The 13,852-nt window shown below is 43.7% G+C and overlaps 2 protein-coding genes across 4 annotated transcripts; both read left to right on the plus strand.

Moving 5' to 3' along the window:
• Nucleotides 1-420: 420 nt before the first annotated feature.
• On the plus strand, nucleotides 421-6,608 carry LOC310852270 (olfactory receptor 10Q1-like). Of its 3 annotated transcripts, none has more exons than XM_083755524.1 (2): nucleotides 421-626; nucleotides 4,292-6,608. In XM_083755524.1, the coding sequence occupies exon 2, from the start codon at nucleotides 4,303-4,305 to the stop codon at nucleotides 5,260-5,262; it is 960 nt and encodes a 319-aa protein (XP_083611650.1). In that variant the 5' UTR covers nucleotides 421-626; nucleotides 4,292-4,302; the 3' UTR covers nucleotides 5,263-6,608. The 3 variants fall into 3 exon arrangements, with proteins under 3 accessions (XP_083611650.1, XP_083611651.1, XP_083611649.1); XM_083755525.1 differs by lacking the exon at nucleotides 421-626 and adding an exon at nucleotides 3,925-3,954; XM_083755523.1 differs by lacking the exon at nucleotides 421-626 and adding an exon at nucleotides 3,957-3,999.
• A 4,355-nt stretch (nucleotides 6,609-10,963) lies between these two features.
• On the plus strand, nucleotides 10,964-12,124 carry LOC310838777 (olfactory receptor 10Q1-like; the record flags this gene model as incomplete). Its single annotated transcript, XM_083726453.1, has 1 exon — nucleotides 10,964-12,124. The coding sequence occupies one exon, from the start codon at nucleotides 10,964-10,966 to the stop codon at nucleotides 11,924-11,926; it is 963 nt and encodes a 320-aa protein (XP_083582579.1). The 3' UTR covers nucleotides 11,927-12,124.
• Between the last annotated feature and the right edge of the window lie 1,728 nt (nucleotides 12,125-13,852).

Consider the following 13,852-nt stretch of genomic DNA (forward strand, 5'->3'; position numbering starts at 1 on the left):
AGCAGGGAAGTTTACAAGCATTAGGTCTACTACAAAAAACTGGTCAATTAGTCATTGAATACCTTGGCTGGGATCAGTCCAAAGTTTGTGACAGTTAGATATTTCCTCTATAGTGGATAAGTACTGTTTGGGACAGGAAGGCTGTAATGAGCTTATCATAAGTTCATTGACCTTTGGGGTTTGTTTGATAAATATATTTGTAACAGAAATTATGAAGAAGTGGGTGATGTTCCCTCTAAACAAAAATCAACAGATATCTGACAACTCTATTGGGGATAATTTGCTTCTTCTGGAAAAAAGCTAAGTGATACCCTGTCTGGAGGATTAGGTGGTGGCAATGCATGGATGGTTGATGTTGCTTTGATTCTGTTGATATTTCAGTGGTGGGAGAAGGTCTCTGCATATCTTTCCACTCTAGCAAATAAACCAGAATACCCTAAGATGCTTTGCTATACTGCATAAGAAATGGTGACAGAGTTGAGTGGGGTGAAAATAACGCTGGACATATCACTCGCTTGCTGATACTTGCCTTCCTTTTTGGGAACCAATATCTCAGCAAAAGGAGATCGCCAGAAGGAGCACTCACTTTTGACTGTCATCCTGTGAGTTTGAAGAAACTTAGTAAGGTAAGAAGAGCCCCTTGCAGGCATAGCCAGTTACAAAGCCAGCTGTTTCCATGTTATTCTTAAACGGGTTACATGCAATCAATCAAATCATGCCTAATCCACTTCTTATCCTTTGCTAAAGGGATGGGAGCCAGTGACCCTCCAGATACTGATAGGTAGCCGTGTTGGTCTGCCATAGTCAAAACAAAAAAAATCCTTCCAGTAGCACCTTAAAGACCAACTAAGTTAGTTCTTGGTATGAGCTTTCGTGTGCATGCACACTTCTTCAGATACACAGATCTTCAGATCTGGAGGAAGATACACTTCCTTCAGATATTGTTAGACTTCAACTTCCCTCAGCCCCAACCAGCATGCAGTTAACAATATCTAAAGAGCCACAGGCTACTCTCCATCCCTGCTTGACAGAACACTCATGAAAAATCATTTACTCAATTGTGCAATGGATAGGGAGGGTGCTGGGGATAAAAGGCTATCCATTATCTTCATGCCCTGCTTGTGAGCTCTCCAAGGTATCTGGTTGGTTATTGTTGGAAACTGAATGTTGGGCCAAATGGACTTTTTCTGGAACCAGAAAGGCAAGTGTTTTTGCACACAATGGTCCTCTCTCTCACTATGCTGATACTCACTGATTGTTCCTGTGGACTGAAAAGTTGGGGGGCGGTTGTACTGCAATTGAGCATGCTTGCTAATGCAGCTTTGCATTAGTGCTGCAGATCTCAGTGAAGTACTACGTATTTATTAATAACATTTTATCATCATGCAAGGTTCTCTCTCCCTCTCCGTTTTACTCTTGCAACAATCTTGTGGAAATCCTTTATGTTCTGTGGGTGGACAGCTGCATCTGGATTCATCTTGTCCCTGTTTAAAGTGCATTATCTGGATTCATCTTGTCCCTGTTTAAAGTGCATTAATTTTATTTATTTATGTTTATTCCATAATTGCTCTGAAGAGATAATATACCTTCTCCCTCTTCCACTCCCAGTGTTATCTAGTAACCTTCATGCCCTGGTAGTGAATTGAACCCAGGTCTAAGGGATTATCCACACTTAGTTTTTGCCCCACTTTTCCCAAGCAGAGGTCTGTGATATAACCTTCAGTGTCTGAGCATTTGGGGGGTCTTTCTTCCCCACAAAACCCCACTTTTTAAAGCTGAATTGGAGGAAACTCAATTTGCATTTTCTGCAGATTGATATTTGCTCTGACTGAGCTTTAAAGAATGGCTTTTTACAGGGTAAGTCCAGAGCAAAAAAAAAAGGGGGGATGCTCAGACACAGAGTTTAAATCATGGACTGTACCTGGAAAGAGCGGAGAAAAGGTAAGTGTGCATATAAGCCCTATATTTACTCTCCAGTCCCCTACACTGCACTGACTCTCACTCTCACTACTTAAGAGGTGAAATATGCAGCCTCTAAAAGCTCTGGCCAAATGGATGAGGGAACTGCAGTCAACAGAAGAGAAACTTAGCAAAACAATGTCCTGAGGGGGCAGCTGTCAGTGTGTTGCAGGAAAAACAGCAGGGAATCTTGTGGTACCATTAAGAATAAAGCATTTTTAATGGCATAGGCTATCTTGGACTCAGAAAAACACTTGATGCATCTGATGCAGTGGGGCATACTCCACAAAAACTTATGCCAGAAGAGTCTTTTTAAAAACACAACAGCACTTGTTAGTTTTACAACCAAAGCAAGCCAGAATGGGCAAAAGGTTTCTTTAGGTGCCTCTTCCACAAATGCCGACTCTCCTTTAATCTATGTTGTATCCATTTTGCACTAGCTATTGGAACTGGGGCCTCTTCCTCTTGTGTCTGTGAGCACACATCTAACTGATTTATTAAAGTAAAAAAGATAAACAGCAGCGTAATATTTTACCACTCTGCACACTCAGGCCGAGTGTATATATCCCACTCTTATACCTGACAGTGAGTGAAGATCTGAAGAGCTGAAGTGCTTTGAGAGAGGCTTTCAGTTCTCAGTGTCCACACATTTCCTTTGTGCCATTGTTGAATCTGGTCAAACAGACTTGGCAAGTTTTTGAAACCTGCTTGCCTGAGGTAAAAGCTGGATAAGTGTATATGTATATGAGCAGTAATTCCTCTTTTGCTCCACCTTCAACTTTATGGAAACAGGGGACCCAATATTTTCACAACTGAAGCATTAAGGGCAGACCAGCAGTGAGAGATACTCTTTAAAAAGCAGCAACATGAGGGGGGACAAGCCCTGCCGGATTGGACCAAAGGGATAATTCATCATCCTGCTTCCCACAGTGGCCAATCACCTATTTACTTAGGGGCAAAGTGTAGGTTGCCCTTTCGCGCTCACCTCTTTTCTGTTTCCAGTCACTCTCCCTGGCCTAGTTGCTCTCCCCCAACCCCACCAATATCAATTATGCTGGACCGGCAGCAGACTCTTAATTCAACACCAGCAAAGGAACAGTGTCTGTCACTGCACCTGAGGCCAACAGGCTATTTTATGTGGCACAGGACAGGCAGTGAGGCATGCACAGCTTGTTAAGTATAATTGTTTAAGGGGACGCGGGTGGCGCTGTGGTCTAAAACCACTGAGCCTCTTGGGCTTGCCAGTCAGAAGGTTGGCGATTCGAATCCCCACAATGGGGTGAGCTCCCGTTGCTCTGTCCCAGCTTCTGCCAGCCTTGCAGTTCAAAAGCACACCAGTGCAAGTAAATAAATAGGTACTGCTGCACCGGAGAGGTAAACGGCGTATCCATGCATTCTGGCTTCCATCACGGTGTCCTGTTGCTCCAGAAGCGGTTTAGTCATGCTGGCCACATGACCCAGAAAGCTGTCTGTGGACAAATGCCGGCTCCCTTGGCCTGAAAGTGATATGAGCGCCACACCCCATAATCGCCTTTGACTGGACTTTAATGTCCACGGGTCCTTTACCTTTTTACCTTTAGCTTCTTACCTTTACCTAATTGTTTAATGTATATTGAAATGGGAAATAAATATATAATGTGCCAGTATTGTATATGGAGTTTCATGACTGGAAATTTCCATTGAAAAGAGCTTACCGGATTAATCATTAATGGGACTGTATCTTTGTAGCTCATTCACAAGGTTTTTAGCTCACAGTCACATGAAAGAGATAGTATTACAGGTCTATGCATATGCTAATCAGCAAGGCAACCATGTTGGGTGTGTGGTTTTTGAGGCTGAGGAAGAGAATGCACGTGTTAATCTCTGTGTTGAGCACAAAGCCTGAGGCTAAAAGAGGCTGCAATGGAGAAGAGACCGGGTTTTGATTTTAGCTCTGAATACAATATATTTGTAATCTAAATTATTATGCCTTATGCTGGAAAGTTATTCTACTAGGTGAATGTAACTTTATTTGTTTTAAGATGTTTGGAGTTAAATTCTGTAAGTAAAGCTTTTGAACAGATTAGAAACTTGCATGCTTTTTTTCAATAAATATTTTATAATTATTAGTAATATTTCATAATGATTCACGGACATTTGCATGGGAGGTATTGTATGGGATCTAAAACCAATTCAGTCTGTATTCATGTGGTATTTACATGGTAAATTAGATGCATAGGAGTGAAAAGTCTGAGGCTGATAATCAAGATTCCAGGTATTTGAATCCCACATGCTCCAGTGAGATAACTATGAATTATGTATTAATGTTTAACCCACTGTTTCTTTTGTACAGTGACTGATGAGATGTATTTGGCACTTGCAAACCAGAGCAACCAATCCATTGCCTATGAGTTTATCTTCCGGGCGTTCTCCACCATTCCTGAGATCCAGGCTCTCCTCTTCACGTTCTTCCTTCTGCTCTATGTCACCATCCTCTTTGGCAATGTCTCCATCATCTGGGTGGCCTGCACAGATCATTCCCTACACGTCCCCATGTATTTCTTCCTGGGCAACCTCTCTTTTCTGGAGATCTGTTACACCACTGTAACAGTGCCTCAACTGCTGTCCAGCATCTTAGATGCCCACAGACCAATCCCAGTTGCAAGCTGCGGCATACAGATGTTCTTCTTTGTTGCACTCGGCAGCACAGACTGTTTCCTGCTGGCTGTCATGGCATATGACCGTTATGTTGCCATTTGCCACCCACTTCGCTACAGCCTCATCATGACCTGGGAGGTATGCACATGGCTCGTGGTTGGCTCACTAATCCTTGCACTTGTGTTGTCATTGGAGCTGACTGTGTTGATCTTCAACTTGCCTTTCTGTGGCCACCAGCCCGAAATCAACCATTTCCTGTGTGACGTGCCACCTGTGTTGCGCCTGGCATGTGCCGACACTCGTGTCCACCAGACTGTGCTGTACAGTGTTGGTGTCATGGTCCTAACTATTCCCTTCATTCTAATATGCATCTCCTACATCTACATTGTGACTGCCATCTTGCGGATCCGCTCAACAACTGGGCGGCAACAGGCCTTCTCCACCTGCTCCTCCCACTTGACAGTGGTGATCATCCAGTATGGGTGCTGCAGCCTTGTCTACCTGCGTCCCAAGACAGATTCGTCAGAGGATGACGACCGCCATCTTGCTCTCATATACACTTTTGTCACTCCACTGCTAAACCCCCTCATCTACAGCCTGAGGAACAAGGATGTTAAGCAGGCTCTAAAGAAGGCCATGGTGGGAACTAATGACTCTCAGGTCTGATTCCTGTTCATATGGGAAATCCAGTACCAAACATTCCATAGAACCATCTACCATGTCTAAGAAACAGGAGGCAGAATGAGGTTATGCAACGAAGGGAAAACGAGCGAGGTCCCAAATAAAGAAGAATGGCAACTTAAGCTGATGGAATATGTGCAGCTTGTGGACTTAACCTATAGAATAAGAGAACAAGAAGAACATACATTCAGAGTGTACACTTGAAAACATTGACAGCATTGAGATAAATTCAACAGTGTAAATAAGTTTTGATGGGTGTAATAATGGAATACTGAATGGTTTAGTTTGTATAAAATATACAGGGATTTATGATATGCAAAATGAACAATGGAAAGAGAAGGGATGTTTAAATGAGTATTCTAAATTGTAAAACAGAAAATTTAATTACATATATAATGACTGCTCTCAGCTGTTCTTACACAATAAATAAGATGAGCAAATTCCGTGCAAAGGGTCATTTGGAAAGGAATTGAAATTAAAATTGCCAGGATCATAATGTCATTACAGTGGTACCTCTGGTTGCGAATGGGATCCATTCTGGAGGCCTGTTCGCAACCTGAAAAGAACGCAACCCACATCTGGGCACACATGAGTCGCAATTCGCCACTTCTGCACATGCGTGTGATGTCATTTTGTGAGCATGTGCGAGTGGTGAAACCCAAAAGTAACCCTTTCCGGTACTTCCGAGTCGTCACAGGACACAACCTGAAAATGCGCAACCAGAAGCAAACATAACATGAGGTATGACTGTATACAGCATTGAGAATGCTCTGTACAGTTTGGTCACTTCACCTCAAATAATGTTCTGAAAATGTTCTGAAACGGGCGACCAAAATGATAATGGAGGTGGAATAACTCCCCTCTGAGGAAAGGTCACAGCATTTGCAGCCTTTCATTTCAGAGTGAGACCTTGTCAACAAAGAACGCTTGTGCTCTGAAATCTTCACCGGTCGCCAATTTGCTCCCGGACCAAGTTCAAGGTGTTACTATTCGTATATAAAGCCCTGAAGAATTTCGGATCAGTTTACCTGCAAGATTGCCTTACCCCATATATGCCCACTCAACCTCTCCAATCTGCAGAACTGGCACTGTTACAGGTGCCAAGTGGTATTTGTTCCACATTAGTAAGAAATAAATCTTTCAACGTGGCATCACCCACATGCTGGAAGTCCTTGCCTATTGACATTAGACGGGCACCATCACTGCACTCTTTTCAGCACCTGCTGAAAACATTTTGGTTTAGATAAGCCTACTCAGATATGTAGAAAGTTGATGTGTCTTCTAATGTTTTTAGTTTATCGCTGATTTAATCTTTTGAATGTTTTAAAGTTTTCCCTTATCTGTTTTTATCAACAATCTTATTCTTTTATTCTTTTTGAGCTTTGAGATTTTCTATGATATGTATACATTTTATGAAATAAAAAAATTAAAAAGAGAAATAACTGTTCCATTAATTATGGAATACCTTGCCTGAGATCTGTCTAAAGTTTGCAACAATTAGCTATTACCTCCATTGTGGGAAAGTTGGGACAGAAAGGTTGTAATGAGCTTATCATAAGTTATTGGCCTTCGGGAGTTTATTTGTTTGTTTAATATACTTCCAACTGTAGGATTCTGAAGTGGAGGCTGATGTTCTCCTAAAACAATGAACAAAAAATATCAGGCAACCCTACTGGGGATAATTCACTTCTTTCAGAGAAAAATAAATAGTACCCTAATTGACTTGAGAATTAGATGGTGACAGGACATGGAAGAAGAGGCTGCTTTGATTCCACTGTAATTTCAGTGAAGGGAGAAGGTTTAAATACCTCTTCCCACCCTAGCACACAAATCAGATTCATGCTAAGTACCATTGCTATTCTGGATTTAAAAATGGACAAAGCTGAGTGGGGCAAAATAATACTGTCCCTCCCGCACACTAATATTTAATGGGACTGCACTTAACTCATTCCTGTTTGGTACCAAAATCCCAAGAAAGGACATTGCAAGTAGGTGCACCGCATCCGACTTTTGACTGTGGTTGTGTGAGTCCGAAGAAACCTAACCAGGTAAGAAGAGATTATGTTACAGATGTAGTCAGTAACAGACAGGTTCTTTCCATGTTGGTCTCAAAGTCAGATTCATGGCTGAACAAGGGTTTGAACCCAGTTTTGAGCCCACCATCCCATCTGGTTCTCACTACAGGGGAGATGAACTATGCAGCCCCCAAAGCTCTGAGGATTGGGAAATAGAAAGCTGAAGTTGAGAGATGAGGAACCTCCCTCTTGTTCAGAACTGTGTTAGTACGTCATGGAGGGGGGGGAACAAAGAGTTTTTTGACACCTTAAAGGATAATAAATTTATCATAAGTTTCGTGGACTCAGGATAACATGGGATGTCTCTGATGAAGTGGTCTGTACTCCATGGAAGCTTATGTCATGATACCTTTGTTACTCTTCAGAGTACCACAAGACTGCTTTCGTTACTTTTTAAAAAGCACAATAGCACTTGTCCATTTCACAGTGGAGAAAGGGTCCATTCCACAAACACTGGCTCTCCCTTACATTGGTTCATTCATTTTTCCAAGGCTTTGGAAACAACATTCTCTTCCTGCAATGTTGTGGAGCTACAAATCCGGCTAGCTTATTAAAGGGAAAAGATGAAGATGAGCAGTAGCCTGGCAACTCACCTTCTGAACATTCGCACCAACAGCATTATGGATGAAGACCTGAAGCTAGAGATAGACAGTGGGAGAAGGGCCATAGCTCAGTGGTAAAACATCTGGTCTGCATGCAGAAGGTCTGCATTCAAACCCTCACATCTCCAGCATGTGGTGGAGAAAGAAGGGACAGTATCAGGCAGAGTCCTATGTTCCTACACTTGGGGTTTTTTTTAGTGCTTTGCGTGAGATACACGTCTCATGGCTGAAATATGAAGGGCAGACCAGCAGAGATGGATAATCTTTCCAAAACCGCAATGTGAGGGAATTTCCTTAAGAACATAAGAAGACCCTTACTGGATGAGACCAAAGGCATCATCCAACATCCTGTTTCCCACAGTGGTCAACCAAACACCTATGGGAAGCCCAGAAGTACCTCTTGCTATTGTGCCCCCAGTGACTGGCATTGGGAGGCCCACTCCTCTGATCCTGAAGACAGCATATCTAGCCATCATCACAAGTAGCAGGCACTGATTGCCTTGACCTCCACGAATTTGTCTAATCCTTTTTCAGTTGGTGACCTTTAGCACACCTAATGGTAGTGATTCCCCTTGTTTGAAAAAACTGTATGAAGTCCTTCCCCCACCCCAACCCGTCCTGAATCTCTTGCTTTTTTGCTTCACTGGATGACCTGGGCAGCTACAATGATGAAGGAGGGAATAATTAAGACTTCTTTCTGGGCTCATTCACACTTCTGTTTGGCCTGTGAATTCTGAGCGTGGGTTGGGGAGGTTTTTATTTCATCCCACTGCTTTCCCTGGGTAGGAAAACCCACAGTTTACTGCTGAATCTAAACAAATGGCAATCAAATTTTCTGCAGATGGATGTTTGTTCTGATTCAGCAATAAACAGTGGGTTTTCCCAGGGAAAGTGACAGGATGGGGAAAAAACAACCTCTCAGACCTGTGCCTAGAATTCACAGGAAAAATGGACATCAGAGAACAAAGGGAAGTGTGGATGAGCCTTAAGTCCACTCTCTCCAGACCAATCACAATTGTATCACACTCGTCCCCCCACCAAAAACCCCCACATCTTTTGCAAATTACTTTTTTTAGCCCAGATACCACAGTAGTAGCAGGATGCCTATATAAAATGAACAGCTTGTGCTGCTGGGGAAATCGTCTGACTATGAGAAAACACCGAGCAAAACTATTCGCTTGTGAGACTAAGGGGAGACTGCTGGCTGCCCTGATTTCTCCCTGTGGTTCTCACTCGTGGACTTGCGTAGTGGAACCAATGCAATGGGTTGCTGCCAGGACTGAAAAAGGAAGGCTGGCCACTTCAGTAATGCCACCAGGGGCTGGGGGTCCTGGTCAATACTGGGTGTGTTGAGATGTCTATTGACCTGAGTTTGGTCGGCAGTGGGGTCACCGCAGTGTGGGACCTGTGCACAAATTAGTTATCAAGATAGGAAGATGATGAAAGGAAATGCAACATGAACACAGGTCTTGAAGTAACTTTACTACATTATCGACTATATTATTACATTCAGTTTTAGGGTCTCAAATCCTGCTTATTAAACAAAGTAGGGATGCAGGTGATTACTACACTGCTGACAACAGCAATTCAGTGTATTATACAAAAATGGAAAAATAAAAATCCCCCTGCCATAACCGACTGGTTAGGGCAAACCTGGCAAACTATCTTAATGATTAAACTTACATAAAAGGGAAATACAACCCCTCCTAGTGGTGCAGCAATAAAACTGCCAGGATATTTGCTAAGCTAAGCAGGGTCCAGTATGGTTTCAAATTGAGAACACATTAATTTATAATATGGGAATTTAATTCAGTGTGTGGTGCATGGGTTCTGTGTTGCAGCCCTCTTGGCCTGAGAGGTTGGACAGCCCTGAGGTAAATGATGATATTTTCCCTCTTAATTTATTCACAGTACTATAGAGGGTTGGGTTTTTTTGTGTTTTGTTTTTTTTTTTGCTATTTTGTCTCTCTCCCCAATCACATGTCATGTTCTTTCTTTCTTCCTTTCTATGCCATTTGCTTTCATTTTATTCTTCACTAGGAAGAATGTTTAATGCATAATGGTTTTGGCTACAAACTATAAAAAATATAACATGAATAAAATTATTTAACATAAAATAAGGCAGGGATAAGGAACCTGTGGCTTTCCATGTGTTGTTGTACCCCAGTTTCCATAACCCCCAGGCAGCATGGCCAACAATCAGGGATGATGGGAGTTGTAGTCCAGCAATATCTGGAGAACTACAAGTTCTGTATTCCTGAAATAAGTGGTGATCATAATGACTTAAGCATTAAGTATGCTGTGAGGGGAAAACACAGATTAATCGCATGATGTTTAAAATAGTACTAATAATTACAAAGCATCTATTTCATATTCATGCAGTGGCATTCTATATTGTTGTTGTTGTTACTTTTATTATTACCTGCCTTTTCCCTAGAACTCAAGGTGTACATATAAAGTATAATAGTTAAAAAGAAATTCAATTATAATCCTATAAAAACAGTATAAGAACAAATTGTTAAAACACAGATAGTAAAAACAACAACAGAACCACACTATTAAAAGCCCTTTCCTTAAAAACAATCATTTCCCCAAAACGTGCTGGAATTGAATATTCTTCACCTGCAGATGGAAGGACAACAAGGAGGGAGCCCGTTTAACTTCTCTAGGAAGGGAGTTCCAAAGTCTGGGAGCCGCCGCCAAAAAAGGTCTTCTCTCTTCTCCTCACTAAGCATGTCTGTGAGGGTGACGGGACTGGAAGAAGGCCTCTCCCAAAGATCTTAGAGCCCGGGCAGGTTCATATGGGAGGATATTGTCCTTCAGACACCCTGCATTTGTGGTGATTGCCACATTTACAGTACAGTGTAACATAGTTGTATGGAGAAAGCAGTGAAACATCTGAGGTTGATAATCATGCCAAGAATTTGAGTACCACACATTCCAGTGAAATAACTGAGAACAGCATATTGATGTTTAACCCACTGTTTCTTTTGTACAGTGACTGATGAGATGTACTTGGCACTTGCGAAACAGAGCAACCAATCCATTGCCTATGAGTTTATCTTCCGGGCATTCTCCACTGTTCCTGAGATCCAGGGTCTCCTCTTCACGTTCTTCCTTCTGCTCTACCTCATCATCCTCTTTGGCAATGTCTCCATCATCTGGGTGGCCTGCACAGATCATTCCCTACACGTCCCCATGTATTTCTTCCTGGGCAACCTCTCTTTTCTGGAGATCTGTTACACCACTGTAACAGTGCCTCAACTGCTGTCCAGCATCTTAGATGCCCATAGACCAATCCCAGTTGCAAATTGTGGCATACAGATGTTCTTCTTTCTGGCACTAGGGGGCACAGACTGTTTCATGTTGGCTGTCATGGCATATGACCGTTACGTTGCCATTTGCCACCCACTTCGCTACAGCCTCATCATGACCTGGCAGATATGCACATGGCTTGTGGTTGGCTCACTAATGCTTGGTATTGTGGTTTCATTGGAGCTGACAGTGCTGATCTTCACCTTGCCTTTCTGTGGCCACCAGCCCGAAATCAACCATTTCCTGTGTGACGTGCCACCTGTGTTGCGCCTGGCGTGTGCCAACACCCATATCCACCAGACTGTGTTGTACAGTGTTGCTGTCACAGTCCTGACTATTCCCTTTATTATAATATGCATCTCCTACATCTACATTGTGACTGCCATCTTGCGGATCCGCTCAACAACTGGGCGGCAACAGGCCTTCTCCACCTGCTCCTCCCACTTGACAGTGGTGATCATCCAGTATGGGTGCTGCAGCCTTGTCTACCTGCGTCCCAAGACAGATTCGTCAGAGGATGACGACCGCCATCTTGCTCTCATATACACTTTTGTCACTCCACTGCTAAACCCCCTCATCTACAGCCTGAGGAACAAGGATGTCAAGCAGGCTCTAAAGAAGGTGATTAGGACCAGAGCTGGAACTAGGGTGGGGTAAGCAGGGTCCTTGCCATGGGTGCCTGATTCAAGAGAGGAGCCACACTGAGAACAAATGTTTTTAGAACTGGGACTTTACCAGAGGCCAGTGGGATTGCTATTATTGACATGTGGGCATGTTTGTAGACCTAATGTTCTCCCTGAACCTCAGGTCATAGCTTTGACCAGCATACACAATAATTGGCGGTGTACAGCAAGATTTACAGGATAAATATAATACCATTAATCACAAAATTGAATAATGATAAAAATGGCTGGTTCGTCTTAAAAGTTTAAACCACAGAACAGGCCTGTTGACAGCATTCCCACGGAGATTCAGCAGGTGTCTCCTACCTGCACTTTACAAAAATGAATACTTTTTTGTTTAGGCAAGCTTTCCTAGATGGAAGTCTCTGCCACAGGTGACCATTTTGCATAGTGTTTGAATTTATTTTCTGTTACTCTTGTGTTGTTTCATCACTGTGTTTTAGTTGGTCCGCTCTATTTTTACATAGCCTTGAGGGAAAGTGATCAATAAATAAAAACAACAGCCACCACAATAATAATACAAACAACTGCTCAATTAGTTTTTGTCTACCTTGGATGGAAGCTTCTTTTCTACTGCTCTGGAAGGTAGAACTTGAACCAATGGATTCAACTTACAAGAAAGGAGATTCTGACTATCAGAAAGAACTTTCTGGTGTATGAGCTGCTCAATAGTGGAATGGTCCCCCTCGGGAGGTTGTGGACTCCAGGGGTGTGGTGGGGGCCCGTGGCACCCCCATGACAGGCTCCCTCAGTTGTCAAGCCATGCCCAGGCTGCGCATTCAGGGCTAGGGCAGCAGCAGGGGCACCTCTTTCTCCTCATGGCCAGCGAAGGGATGTCCACACACCCGCCACCCTTGGGCAGTCGACAGAGAGGGAGGCAGTGGGTGCCACCACCACCGCCCACCAAGGAGAGGCAAGAGGCTCTCGCGGCCTCCTCCTTTGCAAATGGGGTGCCCCTTCGAGCCCCCTTCTCCCTCCCCTCGTCTCCCTTGTCTCTGGCTCAGGCTGCTGAGGTTTGGTCTGTGGTGAGGACTTGGGGCTGGCATGGCCATCCTCCACTCCCCACCCCATCCTGGTGCATGCATACATGCTCCAGGTGCAGAGAACCCACACTACGCCACGTGGACTCTCCTTCATTGGAGGTTCTAAGGCAGAGATTGAATAGCCATCTGTCACTGATGCTTTAGCTGGGGGTCAGACTAAAGGACTGTCAGGAGCTTGTCCTACTCTTGAGTAGGACCCTGGCAGAGACACATGTCTGACTGGCATGTTCCCTCCCTTCTGGTTGATTGTTCGGGAGCTTCAGAAGCTGTCTTCTGCCCGAACATCACTGCGACCGATGCCAACAGACATTGGCACACTTAGGGATCCGTAGAGTCTTCGCAGTTTGTGTAACAGACCTCAGCAACTCAGCATTTGGCTAATCTACTTTATTTACGTACAGTGGTGCCCCGCAAGACGAATGCCTCGCAAGACGAAAAACCCGGTAGACGAAAGGGTTTTCCTTTTTGGAGGCGCTTCGCAAAACGAATTTCCCTATGGGCTTGCTTCGCAAGACGAAGTGTCTTGCGAGTTTTTCCGACTTTTTTTCCCCCCCCCCTTTTTCTAAGCTGCTAAACCGCTTATCTGCTTATCCACTAAGCTGATAAGCTGCTAAAAGCCGCTAAAAGCCGCTAAGCCACTAATAGCGCTAATCCGCTAAGCCGTCAATGGGCTTGCTTCGCAAGACGAAAAAACCGCTAGATGAAGAGAATCGCGGAACGGATTCCTTTCGTCTTGCGAGGCACCACTGTATTAACACACACGGAGCACTGCAACATGGCTCTTTGTCTCTCTAGCATCAGACAGCAAACAACCTGTCTCCATCACTTCCCACTCCATGCAGTAAAAACATACACTG

Source organism: Podarcis gaigeae (genome assembly GCF_964106915.1).
Source record: "Podarcis gaigeae genome assembly, chromosome: 1".
Lineage (NCBI taxonomy): Eukaryota > Metazoa > Chordata > Lepidosauria > Squamata > Lacertidae > Podarcis > Podarcis gaigeae.